The sequence below is a fragment of the Protomyctophum bolini genome (assembly GCF_963924005.1).
Source record: "Protomyctophum bolini genome assembly, chromosome: 12".
Lineage (NCBI taxonomy): Eukaryota > Metazoa > Chordata > Actinopteri > Myctophiformes > Myctophidae > Protomyctophum > Protomyctophum bolini.
Window position 1 is genome coordinate 12636766 of NC_137873.1, and position 21017 is coordinate 12657782.

Genomic DNA, 21017 nt, shown 5'->3' on the forward strand with positions numbered 1-21017 from the left:
AACAAAAAGGACATACTAATACAACTTAAACACTTGCATTTGATTCAAAAGGAATACCACCTGCATCACATCGACCAATGGGGACGAGGAAATCACTGGAGATTCTGAGGGTGCAATATAATACGCTCTGTGCATAATTGCAGTCCCAGAGCTAGGTTTCCAGAAGTGACTCCCTCTTCCTTTTGGTGGCGCCTAAACCCTAAACCTTTAAACCAAAAACTATGCCTAAACCTAATCGTTAACCCTAACCATAACCTCACAAACACAATGCCTCAACCTAACCTTAACCTCACAGAAACTATGCCTAAACCTAACCTCAAAACCATGTCCATCTGGGCGAAACTGAGAAAAGAGTGAAATACCTGTTCCGGTCCCGTTTCTCATAGCTTTGTTTGATTTGTTTTGCAGCAGATTTGAACCGGAAACACACATGACACCTTCATATGTGTTTCTGGTTCAAATCTGCTGCCGAGCCAATCAAGAAAAACTATGGGAAATTGAACCAGAACAGGAAACCCGGCCAGGAACTGCACAGAGCCTATTATAAATGTCAACAGGCGATAACAAGGACAGGTCAGCTATAGGGGTGTACTGTAGATCCATATAGCATCAGGACAGAGGAGGCTGACATTCGAGAGAGGTTGGTTGGGATTGGTTTGATGGATGCTAGAGAATGCGAGCAGTTACCCACCTATTCATGATCAGATACACACGGCCATTGACTTTAGCATGGCTGTGAGAGTCGAAAGGAAGGGATGGCGATGAGTGGCGGAGAGAAAGGTGGCAGAGCAGAAGAGAGGCAAGCAAGTAAGCACATGAGGAAAAGAGAATGGATGGAGATGGTGTCCACGACAACAGGTTTAAAGAAATGACAGGTGGACATCAAATACAAGAATGTCAACATTAGCAGTGTCTGACAGAGGTGGGTATAGCCAAAAACTGTACCCATGTAAAAGTATTAATGACTAGAACTACAGTACAGAAGTAGTCAACCAAATATGTACTACCGGTATCACAAATATATAGTACTTGAATGGTACAGTATGTTAAATTAAACGTACCATTTGTGACTTAAGTAAATGAGTACATTTAACTTGTTATTACCCACCTCTGGTGACTGATGTGTGATGGTACAAAGTACAAACCACAACAAAGCAGACATGGATTATATATTATACCAAGCGTTTTGATGGATGTATGACTGACTCTGGGAAGGTAGGGGTCTACATGTGTCATGTAAAGAAGTCCTGAATGGCATAATGACATGCATGTTGTGCAGAATGGCTGGTCCTGAATGAAATCCTACTGTGCTGTATATCATTCTACTTCAAATCAATGTTGATTTGTTCGATTGAAGATGCCCCCAGTATCTCGTTGTCAACACTTTTCCATTTGTCATCATGTCCCCCAACAACCTGTTCATGTCAGCACACAGCCACGTAACTAACTCGTTACGGTCCCTATTTTGGGTTATGCCATTATAGGCGAAGATTTGTATACTTTTTCACAAACTTTAAAAACAAAGAGACAAAATAGCAGATCTACAAGTTCACACCTTGTGGATCGACTGTGTCGCACGATGATGTATAACACAGAATTCGTAAATGGTTAACTCTAAACCAATGGTTCTCAAAGTGGCGTATAGGGATCCTCAGAGTCCAGTACAGGTTTGTAACTCTGAGAGGGTACAAATGCAACATTTGGTTCAATTTGTACACTCAGAGTTATGGGCCAGTTCCTTGAAATGAAAAGGTTTGAGAACCACTGCTGGTCCAGACTGGACCAAACAAAACCAAACATCTAAACTAAATGAAAGTGAACTAAACTAGAAGGCCCTCACCTGTAGATGGTGCTCTGCTCCTTGGCGACCACCGCCTGGAGGTCGGTGAGCAGCAGGAAGCGGTCGTGGAAGTAGTGCAGGTGGAGGATGCACACCAGCAGGAAGGAGGTGGGGATGAAGATCCGGATGAACAGCTTGGACACGGAGAACCTCTCCAGACCCAGGTCCTTCAGCCTGATGGAGAGATAATACTAATAATGAACTGGAGAACCTCTCCAGACCCAGGTCCTTCAGCCTGATGGAGAGATAATACTAATAATGAACTGGAGAACCTCTCCAGACCCAGGTCCTTCAGCCTGATGGAGAGATAATACTAATAATGAACTGGAGAACCTCTCCAGACCCAGGTCCTTCAGCCTGATGGAGAGATAATACTAATAATGAACTGGAGAACCTCTCCAGACCCAGGTCCTTCAGCCTGATGGAGAGATAATACTAATAATGAACTGGAGAACCTCTCCAGACCCAGGTCCTTCAGCCTGATGGAGAGATAATACTAATAATGAACTGGAGAACCTCTCCAGACCCAGGTCCTTCAGCCTGATGGAGAGATAATACTAATAATGAACTGGAGAACCTCTCCAGACCCAGGTCCTTCAGCCTGATGGAGAGATAATACTAATAATGAACTGGAGAACCTCTCCAGACCCAGGTCCTTCAGCCTGATGGAAAGATAATACTAATAAACAGCTTGGACACGGAGAACCTCTCCAAACCCTGCTCCTTCAGCCTGATTGCAGAGAGATGATAAGAACTAGAAAGATGCAATCCCAAGGAATTGCGAGTGTGGTTGCCATCTCAAAATGCAGTATTGTGATGCCACCGTATTGTCCAATTGTATGAGGGGGGGGGGGGGGGGCATTGTCCAATCGTGTAATTGTTGTCCAAACAGAGGAGAGGGAAAAAAAGACCAATGACAATAGACTATTGAGATGACATTATGTTGAGGGGAGACATGAAATGAGATTAGTAGAGATGCAATAACATGAGATGAGATCAATGGGATGAGAGGACATACAATGAGATGACATGAGATGAGATCAATGGGATGAGAGGACATACAATGAGATGACATGAGATGAGTTGAAATAAGAGGAGGTGACATGAGAAATCACATTACATACCATGAGAACAGAATGACAAAGTGAGAAGACATGAGATGACATTAAGAAGAGAGAAACAATGATACCTGAATGGAAATGGAAAGGTTTGTTTGTTTTAGCCTGCAAAATGTTGGACTATAACAATTTGGAATATACCTTTAAAACACTTGTAAAAACCCAAATATCTGCAAAATGAGGAGTTACAAACTGTCTAGACGGGAAAAGGCAACGCTCACTTATTTCCAAGGCTGTGGCCAGGTTTCACTTTTATATGAAATTATTGTTGATAAATCAAAAGAATCCTTGAGCAGGAGATTGGCTTGGTGTAGTGACTCCTAGACGTAGAAATGTGAAGATGAATAGAAGAGTTTACCCTGACCCAGACTATCAACACCAGATTTAAACTGATACAAATCGTAAAAAGGATCGTGCGTACATGCAGTACAGTACAAAACTCCCTCCCTCTTACATCGCTTTGATATCAATAAAATCCTGATTTATGTATAAACTAAGTCTAATGTTATCTCTAGTCTGCAACGTTTCTTACTGGAAAGTTAGCAGACTGAAACAGAAGCCATTTTTCTTGCATCGATGAAAAAGAAACGAAAGTAAGAAAGGTTTGAAATTACCACCGATGAGTGTCTTCGTTAAGCACATTTTGGAACCATCCATCCACAGTCCACCTCTGAGACACAGAGGGTGTCTGTAGACGGACAGAAATGGCACATTATTAAGCATTAGGGAGGACCCAGAGATCGTCCCCGTCGGGTAGAAACCTCATATCTACATGCTCGAAACGCGTCGCTTGTGGATCTGCTACTTTCGATGCCTTTGTGTGACGCTGTAGTGTGATTACTGTATGTACAGTAAGGGCATTAATTTACAAATAAACACAAAAAGTTAAAATATAGAGGTAAGAGGTTTCTGCCCAACAGCATCTAGAATGAATTAATGAATGAATTAATTGATTGATTCAGCACTGGTGTGGACTAAGACAGTAGTAGTTGAGGCACTGTCTCTATTGATTTGATGCATTACCTTGTGTTTACCTTGCTTACCGTAAATCGCTCTGGATTAAGAGCATCTGCTAAATGCCTATAAATTGTAAATGTTAAAACCTCCGTACAACATGACCAAACTAAACGCCACTAGAAGCTGAGGTTAAGATAAGCTGCACTCACTTCTCTTCATTCATGCCCGTCAGGTTGGACCAGAAGGGCAGTGACGTCTCAAACTGGAAGGTGTAGACCAGGATCAGCACCAGCATGGTGTACATCACCACCGACATCCAGAAGTACTTCAGCATCCTCCGCCAGTACTCGTAATGCACCTGCGGAGGGCCACGGTAGAAAAGTGTGTTTTTGATTAGGAAGGTACCAGAGTAGACGGACATACCCAGCTGTGGAAGCCAGGACGAGTATCATTGGCCATGACAGGAGCTGGTGGAATTATGTCAATTAGGAAAATGTCTTCAGAGCTTCCAAAGGTTTTTTGAAAACCTTATGTTGCTTTTATCAGTGGTGCTCAACATTTTTCATGTCAAGGATAGAAGGACCCAACATTATACTGTATTGTATTTGGCCGCGGACGCCCATCTCAAAATATTTAGTTCCAAGGACCACCCCAGAAGCAGATATGAGTAAAAATGTTCGTTTTTACATTCAAAGATTTGCACACATTTTCACAATTTTTCTTAAAACAGAAGATCTACAAATGCAGTGACGCGGTGTGTGTATAGTGTATATCTATCTATCTGTATATCTTTTCAGCCTTTAAGTCAGCCTAAATCAGCATAAATGTAGAGAAACTATTAGATATGTAGAGAATGCACATCCACTGTGGTGATGATTTGCATGCAGGACAAACAGAAGATCAACATAATAAATAATAAAGTCTGCACACTATTACTTGCCAACACTTTGCAAGAACTATTTATGAGTACCCACAAAGCTGTATGCACCGATGCAGAACTACTAACAGTCATGATAATGCATCGTTCACACTATTTATTTGTCACAGTGCACCGTGCTCCAACTGCCTTTTCAAACATTATGCTAATGCTGCAATCACTAATAACTAATAACTTTGGGGCAGGCCCATCTAGAGTTTAAATGGATAGTCTATATCAGTCAAAAGGGAGACATCGAAGAGGAAGGATGGATGGGGAAGGATCAACATATGGAATGTCAGAACAGGTCAGCTCTATATGGAGCTGACCTCAAACCTGGAGGTTTGAGGTCAGATGGAGAGTTGCTGGCCAATATTAATGACATCAGGGATCTCCATGGCATTCCCATATATGGGCTTAATATTGATGACATCAGGGATCTGATGATGTCACGTGATGTCACGTGATGTGAGGCATGACCATATATAGTCAGCCTCCCACTCTCATGTACTTGGCCTCCCACCCTCATGCACTCAGCCTCCCACTCTCATGTACTCGGCCTCCCACCCTCATGCACTCAGCCTCCCACCCTCATGTACTCAGCCTCCCACCCTCATGTACTCAGCCTCCCACCCTCATGTACTCAGCCTCCCACCCTCATGTACTCAGCCTCCCACCCTCATGCACTCAGCCTCCCACCCTCATGCACTCAGCCTCCCACCCTCATGCACTCAGCCTCCCACCCTCATGTACTCAGCCTCCCACCCTCATGCACTCAGCCTCCCACCCTCATGCACTCAGCCTCCCACCCTCATGCACTCAGCCGCGCACCCTCATGCACTCAGCCTCCCACCCTCATGCACTCAGCCTCCCACCCTCATGCACTCAGCCTCCCACCCTCATGCACTCAGCCTCCCACCCTCATGTACTCAGCCTCCCACTCTCATGTACTCAGCCTCCCACCCTCATGCACTCAGCCTCCCACCCTCATGTACTCAGCCTCCCACCTCCATTGCTATATAACTCTTTGCCAGAGCCCGGCCGGCTCTGACTTGAACGTGAGACCATGCCCCCCACTTGCTCTCTGCCACCCCCGACTACAGGCCAAAGAGCAGTGCATGGGGGAGTGTTTGTTTTCCTTAAGAAGGAGGTCATGGGAGGATATAAGGTATGTAGGTATGTAGGAGCAAACTAAATGCCTCCTTGAGTAAAACCTAACACCTCATTGAGGTACCACATCTCTCTGACCACCTCCTGAAAGCAAAATCAAGTCAACATTTCAAGAGTATACAAAGTGCATGGTTCTTAAAGCAATAGGACGTCATGATGTAACTAGTCCAATTGGTGAAACATATCACTTGAAAAAGTTACGCATGTAATATTATCTTGAATACAATTAATCATATCAATAGGATTTATGTTTGAGTGCACTGCAGGAGGGTGAAAGACACCAATTTGACTCCCATTTCATTTTAATTTGAAGTATGACTAGACCATAAGCTAGGCTGCCACACTGTATATTTTCTTTTTCTTTTTGAAGGATGGGATTTCTGCTGGTTTTGGCCAGGCTTATTTTGCCTACATCAAATAACATGGAAAGAATGCAGATGGCAAGTATGGAGGGTGTGCAGCAGGTCCATCTTTGATTAGCTGTTCTCACCATCACTGACCCACCAGTTGCAATGTAGGGGAGGAAGAAGTATTAAGTAAGTAACTCGAGGAAAAGTACAAAGGCATTTACACCACAATATGGTGTACAGTAGTGGGATGTCCCGTTTCACAAGTTTATCAAAAAAAACGCCTTATCCTTCACATCTTTCCTTGACCTCATGACGCCTAGGAAAAGTGGTTAAGAAAGGAAAAAATACATCATTTTTTAGACTATTCAGATCAAGCAAGAACTGCTGGGCAGAGCAGCAGGCGCGCGCACACACACACACACACACACACACACACACACACAGAGCAAGGTTAGATGTTGACAGAAAAGGATCTGATAGGAAACACATGTTGTATCCACTATAGCAGCTGGGTCCTGCTGGAAACGCACACACGTGTGTACGCATGCACACACACACACACACACACACACACACACACACACACACACACACACACACACACACACACACACACACACACACACACACACACACACACACACACAATACACACACAATACAGACCGCAAACAAACAACAAATGTGCAGTCAGTACATCCTGGTTGCCTGGTTGTGTAAGCACTAAGCAGAGATATCCACCAGCCAGGTATACAGTCACACCATCACATCATCCCGTAATGGATCGGCTATTTTCAATGCAATGCATTGTGAGCTTGCAGATCAGCTATTTTCGAATTGGCCGAAATACATACAGTTTACAGTACAGTACATAGGGTCTGTTTTGTTATAATAATCAAATTCTACGAGTTTTCAAATAATTGCCGTGGAGTAAAAGCACAATGTTTGCCTAGTAAGTAACAGTACTTAAGTAACAGTACTTAAATACAGTACTTTGAGTAAATGTACAGCTACTTTACACCACCGCACACAGCACACAGTCACACACGTTGAACGTTTTGATAAAGGAACCAAGCACAACATGCACACTACTGTATATTATCGTTGGTCATTGTTTGACAGTATTGCTGCTACATGCTTCTTCTCTATAAATGTCTTTGTTGTTGTTGTTTTACTATGGCTGCTACAAGGCTGGGAAGAGGAACCTAAAATCAAAGAAATTGACTTTTATGTGCAACAAACCCTAGAGAGTCTTCATAGTTTAGCGACACCGCGTAACACTACTGTATGTAAAAATAAATCTGTGCTGGATAGGACGATGTCGTGCTACAGTACGTGACCTATATGTTCTCTTTGATTTTAACAGCCTTTTAATGTACAACATTGCACGGTGTTATACGCAGGATAGAGGACATTTTGTATTTAGGAGCATTGTGTTTTACGGTGACTGCGGACATAAAACAGTCGAGTGTTATACACCAACTTTATGGGCTCTGTAAAAATGTCAACGTCAGCATCATTGAGAAATCGAAATTGGAAGCCGGACAACATTGTGCCTCAACGCCTCAGAGCATTTTGACCCTGGGTGTGCGTGTGTGCATGCACACATGTATTTTTGTGCTGTGCTCTGTGTGCGTGCGTGCGTGTGTGTGTATACATGCAACTACAGGACTTTGCATATTCAGCCGACGAGATGAGACTCTACATTGTTCCACCTAAGCCTGAGTTTTTCAGCCCAAGGATGCCCTAGGCCTATATGAGAGAGAGAGAGAGATGACAACTACATTTTGTATAACATTGTGTTGCTTCATAGACTGTCTATTTTGCTCCCATGTTATATTTGTGGGTAGGGAAGAAATGTCACACGGGTCGTCGGGGTGGCATTATTTAATTAACTTAATAGCAAAATGGTCGCAGTGTGAATATGGTGAATATTTAGTAAACTTGACCTTTCACTGGTCTGCTCGTTTCCCTCTGCTCCCAAAAAATAGCCTATCTGCTGTTTTTGGCAAAAGTTCTCCTTAGAATAGCGATGGTAGGGATGGTTAATGTAAAACAATTCTACTATCCTATTGGACAAAGATTTGGCAGCCTCGCCTGTAGTAACTCTGAGGACCCCCTAGGGGTCCCGGCCCCAGTGTTGAAGACCCCTGATTTAAGCCCTATACAGTATACCTCGTTGGATGAAAAACTTTCAAAAACAGACGATTTACACCAAAATGACATTTTCATACATCTTCCTCCTACTGTACCTCATGCACACTGTCCAGAACCATAATGGAAATAAGCCCTGGGCTTCATTATGTTTAATCCTCTTGACAAACATTGAACAATATGTACATACAGTATGATGCGATTATTTACATACACTATTGTTTCGTTGCCATTATTGGGCAGAAACCTCTTATCTCCACATTTTTCTTTTCTGTAAAGGCAAAAGTAGCCAAAATAGCAGATCTACAGTACAAGCTAAAAACAGATCTGTTATTTTAGCTGTTTGTGAATGTGAATCCTGAAAAGTAATAGTGTTGGACAGATTTCCACCCGACAGCAACAAAATGTATTTATATTATGTCTGTCACCAGAGAGGTCAGATTCACCCGCAGTACTGTGGCCCTATCGTAATTTGTGTGTGTGTGTGTGTGTGTGTGTGTGTGTGTGTGTGTGTGTGTGTGTGTGTGTGTGTGTGTGTGTGTACGTGCGTGCGTGCGTGCCTTGCTCAAGGGCAGATTAGCAGTGGTTGCATGCCAACCTGCAGTTGCCGGCTCACATGAGGTGCACGCTCCTGACAGAACCAGTTTGTTACTCATAGTCTCTGCCCCCGGGCCGATGAGCTCCCACCGTTTGCATACCTGTTTTAACATTTACGTGTGTTTGTTCTAGTGCTATCTCAACGAGCAAAACACATAAAAAATGAATTAAGTTCCCTAGTGTAGCAGTTATAGCATCCGCCTTTCGTGCAGAAGGTCGATGGGTTCAAACCCTGCCTGGGGTCAACGTCAGCAAGGGCATGCAGTCGCCACGGGTTCTTAAAATCAAATGGTTTGAGATTTGAGCCCAGTCTCCTGCAGGAGGTACGTCTAAAGCCTGTCCTGGACAGTAGCAGTCTCCGCATGTAAAAACAGATTAATTTTTTTATGATTAAATGAATTGAACTGTAGAGATTTCGTGTAGAGTGGGGGAAAGAGCAGACCAAGCACAGAGCCAATGGTCAAATTTAGCATTGAGGTTTTGAGTGGTTAAATATGTAGAAATACTAATACACATTAATGTGAATCCAACATATTATTACGAAAGATAATTATGTAAACTGAAAAACAGACACCTGCCATAAGGAAGAGCTGCAAGGTTTTCTTCTTGTTGTTGTTATTATTATTATTATTAATTGGATACATTATTGGATATTAAATAGATTAACACAACATTACAATACATACATTTACAACCATTAAAATCATATATAACGTTGTTTTATGAGCACACTTTGATGTCAGTGTGGTTTCATTCCCGAGACTCTGCGGCCATACTTTGCGCTGCAGTAACCAGATCTGCCTAAATCATCACATGAGTTACACACAGTGCAGCACATGCTTGTGTTGGTGTGTGTACTGTACTGTACATGTACTGTACCTGGTACAGCGCCACGCAGAAGAGGAACATCATCATGTAGATGATCTTGTACATGACGATGCGTCCCTCAAAGCTGACGAAGAAGAACATGCCTCCGCAGATGTAGACCCAGTACTTGACCAGCAGAGCCATGACCATCCCTCCCAGCACCTCCATGATGTCTTGTTCCTTCTCCTCATCGGATTCCCCCTCCTCTATAGGCACGCACGCACGCACACACACGCACATGAGCACACGCACACGCACACGCACACGCACACACACACACACACACACACACACACACACACACACACACACACACACACACACACACATATGCACCAACAGAACAGTATGTTCATCTCTCACGTGGGAACCAGGGCATTAACAAAAGGTAGAGGTTTCTGAAGTGACAGTATCATTCATAACCACCATGATGCATTGCGCAAACAGCCAGAGACAAGTTCAGGTACAAACATGGACTGTGTTTAGGCATTAGGTTAGATATGGGCTTTGGCATGGTTAATGCTTAATTGGTCAGGGTAAGAATGTGGGAGGCTGGGTTGCCAGTGAAATTAGAAGACAAAACACGTCCAAATTTAGAGCTACCTCATTTCTAAGAAGTTACAAATTAGGTACTGGTGCAGGACACAACCATAAAAAGAAAGGTGACGAGGGCTGGCAGGATAACAAGCATTCAAAATATTTTTTTAAGTCTACAGAAATGCTACAGTATCTAAGGGGGTAGGGTAAGTGCCATGGGCCATGATAGGGTCTGAAAAGGTGGGTTTTCAGACTACGGCAGAAGATTGGGAGTGATGCTGCAGTTCTGACTGCAATGGGAAGTGCATTCCACAGTTTTGGAGCCAGAACGGAGAAGAGTTTGGGACGTCCAACACAATGACGGAATCGACCACAGCCCCAAAGTGGGTCTTAAAGACATTTTGCGTGACACCCGGCGTATGATAATGTATAGGTTAAAATGTACAAAGCCAGTTGGATTTCCACGTGTATATACTGCAGTGCATGCTGTGGTGTGTGCTCCCCTACCCTTCTTCTTGCTCTCCTCTACATGGACATCTGACAGAGACGTCTCCTCTTCCTTTAACTTGTCTTGTCTCTCCATCAAAGTCTGCCTTAACAGCAGCCAGAAACTCAGCAGACACAGGATCTGCACGCACACACGCACACGCACACACACACACACACACACACACACACACACACGCACACACACGCACACACACACACACACACACACACACACACACACACACACACACACACACACACACACACACACACACACGATAAATCCTCAGCGCAACAACACACACACAGCATCTGCAGATAGTAAATGCATGCTTAGACAAACCCATAATCTAAAAACATTGCACAAAATTACTAGTTGACATTTCGGTTGCACAGTTTTCCTCCGATTATAATTAGCATAATTATAATGTACGGTAAGTGGTAGGGGCTAGACCACTCAATTAATTATTCAGAGTTGACAACTATGTTTTACTCCTTCTTTCTCTCCCCTAGTTGTTATGGTAATTAAACATCCCAGTACCAACACATTTCTGTGTTGCCACTGCTGTTTGTACCGTGCTGTACTGGTTCTCAATGTCCAGCCTGGGGATCAATACCGCTACAAATGGATACAGGCCTGCAACTGTGTGTACAGATGGAACCAAATGAACCCTCAGTGTAGTGGTCCATTTGGTTCCAAGTGTACACTCTCAGAGTCAATTTGGCCCACTGTTCCCGAGACTGGATGTTGAGAACCAGTGCTGTACTGGCTCAGCTGCCAGTAAGGAGCCCATACCGGGAGGGCATGCAGTAGAACCAGTGCTGTACTGGCTCAGCTGCCAGTGAGGAGCTCCCATAGGGAGGACATGCAGTAGAACCAGTGCTGTACTGGCTCAGCTGCCAGTGAGGAGCCCCCATAGGGAGGACATGCAGTAGAACCAGTGCTGTGCTGGCTCAGCTGCCAGTGAGGAGCTCCCATAGGGAGGACATGCAGTAGAACCAGTGCTGTACTGGCTCAGCTGCCAGTAAGGAGCCCCCACCGGGAGGACATGCAGTAGAACCAGTGCTGTACTGGCTCAGCTACCAGTGAGGAGCCCCCACCGGGAGGACATACTGTACAGTAGCGCCTCCATCCTCCAGCTGCGTCATGTCATAGTACTAAATATACTCCCACTACACCTTAGACAGGCACCCTCTGTAGACATGAGCTTTAAAGCACTGGTCGAGTTTTCTGTCCTTTTCCATGTATCACGGTTCTGCCTTTATTCCGTTTTATGTTTTTTTCCATTGTTTTAATGCTACTTTGTGTTTTTTGCTATTGTTTTAATGCTTTTATGTGTGCCCATCCTATATCCAGCTATTGGTGTCTGTCCACATTGACAATGAATGGAGAAATTTCAGTGTCTGAGCAAATAATATACTGTCTATTTTACGTCATGATGATGATAATGATAATGATAAGAGTGCCCCTCACTTCACACAGGTGTGATTTTTTATTTCTCTGTAAAGCATATTGCGCTGCATTTGTCATAAAAGGTGCTATAAGCGTTTATTATTATATACATTTTAACTACGTTGCACTCTGATTCCGTGTGCATGAAAAGTGTAATTTATTATTATTATTATTATTATGCCTTTTAATAACACCGCTCCCCCGACACAAGTTGTTTTTCATTTCTTTTTTTTCTGTTTTGGTCTTTTTATTCCGTGGCTCTGCAAAAGCCTAGCACCCCCTGTGTTGAATCGCTTCACTTTGGTAAACATAAAGCGAACGTCGCCTCAATTGGGATTTTCCAACTGACAGAACGCTTCATTCTGTGTCCAGCTGATCTCCCAAACTGACACTAGATAGTACCTCCAATAACTTTCTTCAAGTTTCTTCAAATGTTTTATACTTTTTTAAAATATTTATATTTAATAATCATTCACACTCTGTGATTGCGCTGAAGCCTTAAGCAGATTCAGAGGAATACAGTACATCAGAGATACATGACGTCATAGACAACATGAAGTCTGAATTGTCCAATTGTAGCCACGCCGTTTCTATGTGGATCCCGAGATACGCATCATTTGCGAGTTCAGTGGTTAGAGAATATGCCTTTCATGGGGAAGGCTGTGGGTTCGCACCCTGCCTGGGGTCGACGTCAGCAACGGCATGCGGTTGCAACGGGTTCCGAACGCCAAATCAAATGGGTTCAGATCTGAGCCAAGTCTCCTGAGGAGGCGCGTCTGAAGCCTGTCCTGGACGGGAGTCTCTGGATATAAAAACTATTATTATTTTTGAGGCCCCTCCAACGTCTGGCTTTCAGACATGACGTCATCTATGGACTTGTTACATTTGCTTTATGTAGCCCCCCGTTTTCATCATGCCCCCGTGATGTCATGTGGCAGCCACAGTGGCCGCCCCTCACTTCACACCAGTGTGATCTTTTGAATGTTTGTTTTTTCCGTTCACAGTAATATTACCGTAAGGGGAAAAACTAAAACAAAACTAAAACATATGAGGGTAAAAAAAACTGTTTATTTAGAGTGAAATAATAATAGAGGTGGTGAGTGCACAATGCAGAAAAAAAGCCATTCATTTCAATGAAAGAGCAACAAAGAAATCAAACAACCAAATAGTCCATTTCTCACTGAATCTGGGGTGGGGCACACATGGCATGGCATTGATAGAGGGAGGTTGTTGGAGGGGCCACTGGTTCCCAGCCTGTGGTCCAGGGTTATGGTGTGTGGTCCAGGCCCAGGGACCCCCAATGCGTCTTTATAAGAATTATAGGTCTGTAGCTCTGAAATTGTACAAAAGGATTTTACAGTGTAGATTGGGAGTCTGCATGAAAGATGATAATCATCTATCTGGAGGTCCTTGAAATGAAAAAGGTTGAGATTAAGATCCCATCCTATGGTCTCCACTTCTCCGGGTCCTCCAACGTCCCCCGTGTCTCCTATGGCGTCCTCGCCTTCCCCTTCGTCTCGTCACGTTGGCGCTCCTCGTACGTGGCGGTGAGTTGGGCAAACAGGGCGCTGTTCATCTCCATGAAGGCCTTCAGCACGTTGCACACCAGCAACACTATGGCCTGGTTCCAATGGTCTTGGGAGATCCTGTCCAGGCTGGGGAACATGATGGGCAGGATGACGCTGGAGTTGGCCTCGATCAGACTCACGACGTAGTCGTTGTTCCAGTAGTACAGAGCCTGCTCTGCCACCTGGAAGTGAGGGCTGGAGACGCACCTGGAGATCTGCTTGAAGAGCGGCTCCTGGATCTTCACAAACTCGGCGGGCTCGATGAACTCCAGGATGTCCTTCAGTTCGCTGAGGAACAACACCTCTTTTTGACTGCAGGTTTTTGGCCAGAACTTCAACAAGCCTCTGACGACTGGTTCTGTCAGTGCTGGGTCTTTCTCTAGGAACAGTATTATGCAACTCACCAGATCTTGGTGTATGATCGACAAGCTCTTGACAGTGTGAAGGGGAATCAACACTTTGACCAGAAACTGCGTATGCTCCGCTTTCAGGGGCAGAGTAAAACCTTGGATTATGCTTGCCTGGAGCTCCAGAAGCTCAGCAATTCCATTGAAGTGCTCCGTCTCGTAAATAAAACGCAGACAAATATTGTTAACCTGTTTTCGTATGAAAGCCCTCAGCCACACAAACTTGCGGTACATTCTGTGTAAGACTATCTGTAGACAGTGCCTCTCCCTTTGGTCTTCACTGTCAAACAGCCCCAACAGCTGCAGAACAAACGTCTGGTCTATGTACTTCCGGGCAATGCTGGGCTGGAAGTCCTCACTCTGCAAGAACTCTATGAAGAACTGATACACCCGCTGTAAGTGCGGCCAGGAAGCCTCGGGCGCCTGTTCATCTTCCTCCGGGTCAAACTCGCTGCTGTCGCGGGGCGGAAGCGTCCGGAATATGTTGCAGGAGACCATGCTGACCACCTCGGGGTAGGCCTGCTCCGTCACCTTGCCGACGGTGACGCACTCCACCAGCTTGATGAGCGCCGAGCGCTTGCTCTCCTTCATCTTGAGGTCCAACTTTGGGTCCTTGAAGTTGTACACCTTGCAGCACTGCTGTAGCCTCCTCAGGAACAGCTCCAGCTGCTCCGGTGCCGGCACGTCCCTCGGCAGGGGCTCGTCGGGTTTGCGCTGGGAGCGTAGCTGGTAGGAGCTCCCCTTCTGCTTGGCCTTCCTGGCTGGCTTCTGCGATGAGTCGTCCACTTTGCCCACAGACACAGGCATCATGGCCGCTGAGATGGATTTAGACATGGTTCCTCTGTGTGTGTGTGTGCCGTGCAATGAGTGTTTCCTATGTTGGGATAATGTGTAAACTATTCTACTTCCAGCTCGTTTGCAAAGAGCCTCTACCGATATAATCATCCGACTCCCATTAAGAACAGAATACGGTACAAAATGTTTCCGGTCACTCAAGGTACATTCCCGATATTGATTGCTTCCGTTCCGCGAACCACAAGGCTTTGATCCGTTCCTTGGACCGTATTCGATTCGATGCTAATATCTATTTATCCTATTGTCAATATTACTGAATTGAGACAATGGCACAGATAACAGAGAAGCATCTAACCATCAATTAGGCCATCTTGCAGTGGTGTCCATATTGTACGGTGGACTCATCCCACAAGGAACAGTAGGGTACAACCTATGGACGCTATCGTAAACCCATACAGCATGCACGCATTGCTCTGAACAGAAAAATGCAGACATTTATCTGGCACACGACAGCAGTGACATCATTAATGGTGACGCCAGCAGTGTCCGAAATGTGCCGATGGGTTCACTATACATTCCCATACTAGAACTCCTTATATAGGAAGTAGAGAGAGAGTAGTAGTGAACTAGAGAGAGTAGTATTGAACTAGAGAGAGTAGTAGTGAACTAGAAAAAGTGCTCCTCGGAACTCTGGTCAGGAATGTTTGTTGTGGGCGTGCATTGTGAGCAGTCCTAGAAGTAGCAGTTAATAGCCAAGATGCAAAGTTTCACAGTGAACCGGGTCAACTGTGGCGAAGATTAGCTATTCACGATTTATTTAAATTATTTGATAAATTCAAGATACAATTCACAAAAGTGCGATACAGAATTATCAGGATGGCACAAACAGTCCATTGTGATCAAATAAATGCAAAGTTTCACAGTGAACCGGGTCAACTGTGGCGAAGATTAGCTATTCACAGACAGACGGACGGACATGGTGCAAAACATAGTCCGGGCAATTCGTAATTTTTTGGGTGAACTATCCCTTAAGGTTGGATAAGATTTGAGGCACTATTTCTTTTACAATAAAAACGGTTTCCTTTGAAGTAAGGAATAACTCACGACATAAAGGAGACTCAGAAACATATGTGCGGAGTTTGCATGTTCTCCCAGTGAAAACAAACATGCAGTAATCCTGGTCTCTATGCTGCCTCCCCCTGGTTAGCTGGGGAGCCTGATGGAGGGGAAAGGAAAAGGTTGGAAAAACGTGTTCCTCCACGCACAACGTCCTACTGGGGAGGAGAGAACACGGCCTCCGGCGCCCACACCGGGAATCAAACCCTGGACCTTCTAGCTGTGAGGCGACAGCACTACCGAATGTGCCACTGAGCCCCGTGAAATTTAATTTTCTAATAAATATACATATATAAGGCCAGCAATGTATGCTTTTTATTTTAAGACATTCTTTATTTCAACTTAATAAATAAAGTGTGGGGTTGCCCCAGTCAGACGAGCCTAGCCTGCATGGGTCTCTCTCTCTGGGCCTGATTCATTAAAAAGAAATACGCCACCGTTGCACTGTGGCGGAAACAGATATCGTATTTATCCGTCCGATCAAGCTACGTTGAGATGACGTGTTATTCAGAGAAGCTGGTGTAATCACTTCATTTATGCGGATCGCTGAGTGTATCCTTTCCGCATTTTCCCCAAGCGATTCGCCTGTTGTCGCCTGGTTAGTTGGAACATCCACGCCCATTCTACACCATATAAGGCAACAGGAAATCTCGAAATACGTCATCATAGCCGGCACAGAGGATTCCCAAACTTTAAATTCTATACAACAGCGCGATGAGCTTGTAGAGTAGTTAATTTTGACAGGAGGTTCTCTGCACGGACAGATCTTCAAGCAAACAGCGCGAGTTATATGTATAAAAATAATTATAAACGAAACTTGCCAACTTGGCACGCATTGCTTCACTCGATCCTTAAATGTCAGAGTTAACTGATATGTTACAGTTACTTTCACATAATGAGAAAGAAGTTAATTTGTACTGTTCACCACACGACCAAATGCTATATACAACTCGGCAATGATACTGATGAATGCACTGCAGGGTTATAAAAAAAGAAAGAACACTCGCCTGCAGAAGTAAAATAGATATCCGATGTATCAGATGTAAATTCATTTCATGATGTCGTCATATTAAAATGATTCGCGGGACACGGCAAACTTGATTCATCTCATGATGAGATCAATGTAGTAGCTAGCCTACAGCATATAGCCTACACAGCTACAACGTTGCCCATATTATAATTAATTAAGGTGAGCTGGCTTAAAACTGACTGGCCAAATTGCACGCGCTGATGCCATAATGTGGATTTATAGCCCTCGTCGTGACTGCTGTCTGTCTGTCAGACCGGCATGTCTGTGAACCATAGAATGCCATAGATAGACCATATAACAGTCGGGCCGGGCCGTGTTCTGTCCTTGCCGGGCTCACCGCGCCGTTATATTAATTTTCCAATGTAAATTTCACCCAGATTGGACTCTGTTCAGCGGCCGCATGCTGCTGTCCGCCCCACACACACACACACACACACACACCGACAGTCAGAGAACTGACTCACTAAATAACACTAACACACACTAAACAATGTTGGATTCGTACAGTGGAGAATGCAGATAAGTGTAGGCCTATGTTCTTATTATAATTGTGAGTTTGTTTTTTAACATGCGTGAGTCCACGGGAGCCGATCTACAAGCTCACAACACGTTGCACTGCGAGTAGCCTAGAGAAGGCTGTCAAGTGAGCAGCGCAATCGCGCATGCTATAGAAAAATCCTAATAAATAAATAAAAATGTGTCGCTTGCAGGGGCAGTTTCCTTATGGGACTTGCCTCTAGAATGCATGCATAGGCATACAAGTGCAAGTTTTATATATCATTTTTTTATGTGCTGAACAATGTTATAGGGTCGGGACACATGCCTACATATTTTATCTGCGATTTGGGAACTATTTATTGATTCAGCATGAAGACTAAAGCCTTCTGAATATATCCGTAAATTCGTCCGCCACCTAAAGAGGTCCCGTGGGATTTTACGGAGTTTCCGACCAACCTACGTGAGCGTCAAGTTCACGGCCATTTCCATGAATTCCAAATTAATGTGGGAAATCCACGTAAATGCCTTTCCGCTAGCTTCACGTCATTATATCAGCGTAAACGCGTTGAAGAATCAGGCCCTCTGTGTCTCCCTCTGTGTGTGTGTATATCTCTCTCTCTCTCTATCTCTCTCTCTCTCTCTCTCTCTCTCCCTCCCTCCCTCACGTTGATCGACTTCTGGTCTGATGTCACATACAACAAATCCATAGCAACCGTTGCATAACAACACTGATTTGTACTGACATCAGCTATGTCCAGTCCACATAAAATGCACGTATATGGCATATCATATGCCGATGTGTGCTTATGTCATCAGGCATGTTCAGTCCATAAAGGCCGGCGCACACCACATGCATCTTTCGTTTTACAGATTTCTCAGAGTAGATCAGGAAATAAAACTCAACTATGGCTGAAGAACTAGGAGATCAAGGTCCTGTAGAAGCTGACCCTGAATCGCAGAACGAATCCACCGACGACAGCACTGCTGTTGAGGCTGTTGAGAAGAGCTATGTGAGCAGACAAGGGAAGAGTAAGCTATACTGGTGGAAGAAGAAGGCCAAGAAACACTGGCGCCCGCGTGTTCTTTAACCGAGGTCTCACAACACTGTGTGCCGCCTGAGATGACTCGGTGTGCTGTGTAGAATTTAGAACAAAAAAATAATAAAAGCACAACCTTGCACCAAGACTTGAAGGAAAGCAAGACTTCGTCCTCAACACCGGTTCCCCGCAAGCTTGTGTCCTGAGCCCACAGCTCGAAATGCTGCTCGGCAAAAAAAATCCAGGCAGCCATATTGTGACATTCTTAGACGACACGGTAGTGGACAGATATCCACAATGATGAGTTGTCGCACCGGCAGGAGGTCTCTGTAAACTCATTCACTGCCCTTCAAGGCCCTTGCTGCCAAGGAAGGACGTTTTGATTTTTTGGGATGGTGTTTATATGTTAGCGACAACACTGTAGCGTGAGGAGGGGGGTGTTAATTGACAAGGCACAATTTGTGCTGAACAATGAAAGGATGACATAGCACCAAAGATCCGTTTTTCCTGTTAACACTGCTGAGTACAGGTGTATGACAAAACCCAGACCGGACAATTTGTCACGCTATCTGAAGTGACCACAAGGTTGACTTTTTGACCAAATGCTGACCCTAACAGGGAGACCCTCTGCCACATGGCACATGCAACTAGCGCGAACACCAACAGACATGCACGCTGAGTGTGGACATTTGTGTGCATTGTGTGTGTGTGTGTGTGTGTGTATGTGCGTGTGTGTGTGTGTGCGCGACGCGCGCATCTGTGTTAGCACGAGAGGCGAGATGGTCAACGGAGATAAGAATGAATAATGACCACAGGATGTTTTTCCCGTGTGGTAAAACTGTTAATGAAGAACTGTTGACTGTGTTCTTTAAGTTAGTAGCTTAAGAACCGGTTTAAACCAGTTTTTGGGAAAAGAGAAACAGTCAGACCCCTTTTCCAATATAATGTGGTGTCAACTAAGACACGACGCTCTTGTTTTGCGATAGCTCTGGAGAGTGGTCGCACCAACCCCAACTAGCCCATGCGCATGCAGTGGGTCCGAACAGGATAGCCGCCTATGAAGGCTCTTTCACGGCGATAGCTCTAAGGAGCAGGTCGCCACATCACCGGCTGGCTAAGCTTTTACTTGGATGGCTCTTTTCTAGCGAAGCTCTGCGAGCAGATCGAATCAACGCACGGCTGGCCCGAGTACATGCAGTCGATTGCGCTTTTACGCAGTAGCTCTCCGGAGAGGCCACTCCAACCGGCAGGCAGCACCCAGCTGGCCTACGCGCAGGACAACAGACAGGCAGCCGGCCTGAGGACAACCGCCTAGTCTAAACGGCGATTATAGGACTTTAAGAGCAGTCCTTGTTAATATACCAGTTTAATGCGAGTTTTACTCTGAGACAGTGATGACTTGTTATACTTTAACTTAAGAAGAAAAGTAAATTCTCGCGCGCTGCATCTGGACCAAGTGAACTTTTCCTGGCAAATGCAGAACGCTTGAGGACCTCCGTGGAAAGGCTGATTTTACAAATCAGGTGGGTCGGACTGATTGAACATCTAGCCTCAAAACGACACTTGGTTCGATAGGGATCTTAGGTGTATAATGTAGTCTAGTTATAAAGAAGAGCTCTCTTTAATTAGACTATGATACACTGAGGCTTTCAGCCACTCTATACCCACCAAGACTAGAACGCCCTCTCTCTCTCTCTCTTTGCGAGGCGTTACTCTCCTCCTCCTCCTACCCTCTTTTCCATTCTTGTGCTGCATACTGTAGCCTTCTTTCATTCATGACGTGTTTGCTCATTGCTATGTGGTTTTTATGCCATTGTAACCAGTAATCGATATTAATAAACACTCCTTTTGATAGTACAATCTATTACATTGATTGAGTTTATTTGATTCATGATTTATTGTATATCTGAATGTTGCTTATGCAAAAGGGAATTCTATTACATTTCATTTATTCAAGCGGTCCAACAACTCACGTCTTCAGACGAGACGTTTTTGATGTGATGCGCTGAAATAGCTTGAATATTCCAGAGTCATTTTATTATGATTTTGGAGTATCATTGCTGATTAATCATATCGGATTAATCCACTATTTCACGGACTACAACACCATCTTGTGTA

At 44.5% G+C, this 21017-nt stretch overlaps 2 protein-coding genes across 3 annotated transcripts in view; both read right to left on the minus strand.

Annotated features, from left to right (window-relative positions):
* The window catches only part of piezo2b (piezo-type mechanosensitive ion channel component 2b), a 124187-nt gene that overhangs the window by 47846 nt on the left and 55324 nt on the right, over positions 1 to 21017 (minus strand). For both annotated transcript variants that reach the window (XM_080777958.1, XM_080777957.1), the window contains exons 14-17: positions 11014 to 11134; positions 9982 to 10175; positions 4125 to 4273; positions 1841 to 2014 (exon numbers count right to left, since the gene is read on the minus strand). In XM_080777958.1, coding sequence (XP_080634084.1) covers positions 1841 to 2014; positions 4125 to 4273; positions 9982 to 10175; positions 11014 to 11134 — 638 coding nt within the window. The remainder of the gene's footprint in view (positions 1 to 1840; positions 2015 to 4124; positions 4274 to 9981; positions 10176 to 11013; positions 11135 to 21017) is intronic.
* LOC308325332 (serine/threonine-protein phosphatase 2A 56 kDa regulatory subunit epsilon isoform-like) lies at positions 13938 to 15257 on the minus strand (the record flags this gene model as incomplete). The annotated part of the gene is made up of 1 exon (XM_080777820.1): positions 13938 to 15257. The coding sequence occupies one exon, from the start codon at positions 15255 to 15257 to the stop codon at positions 13938 to 13940; it is 1320 nt and encodes a 439-aa protein (XP_080633946.1).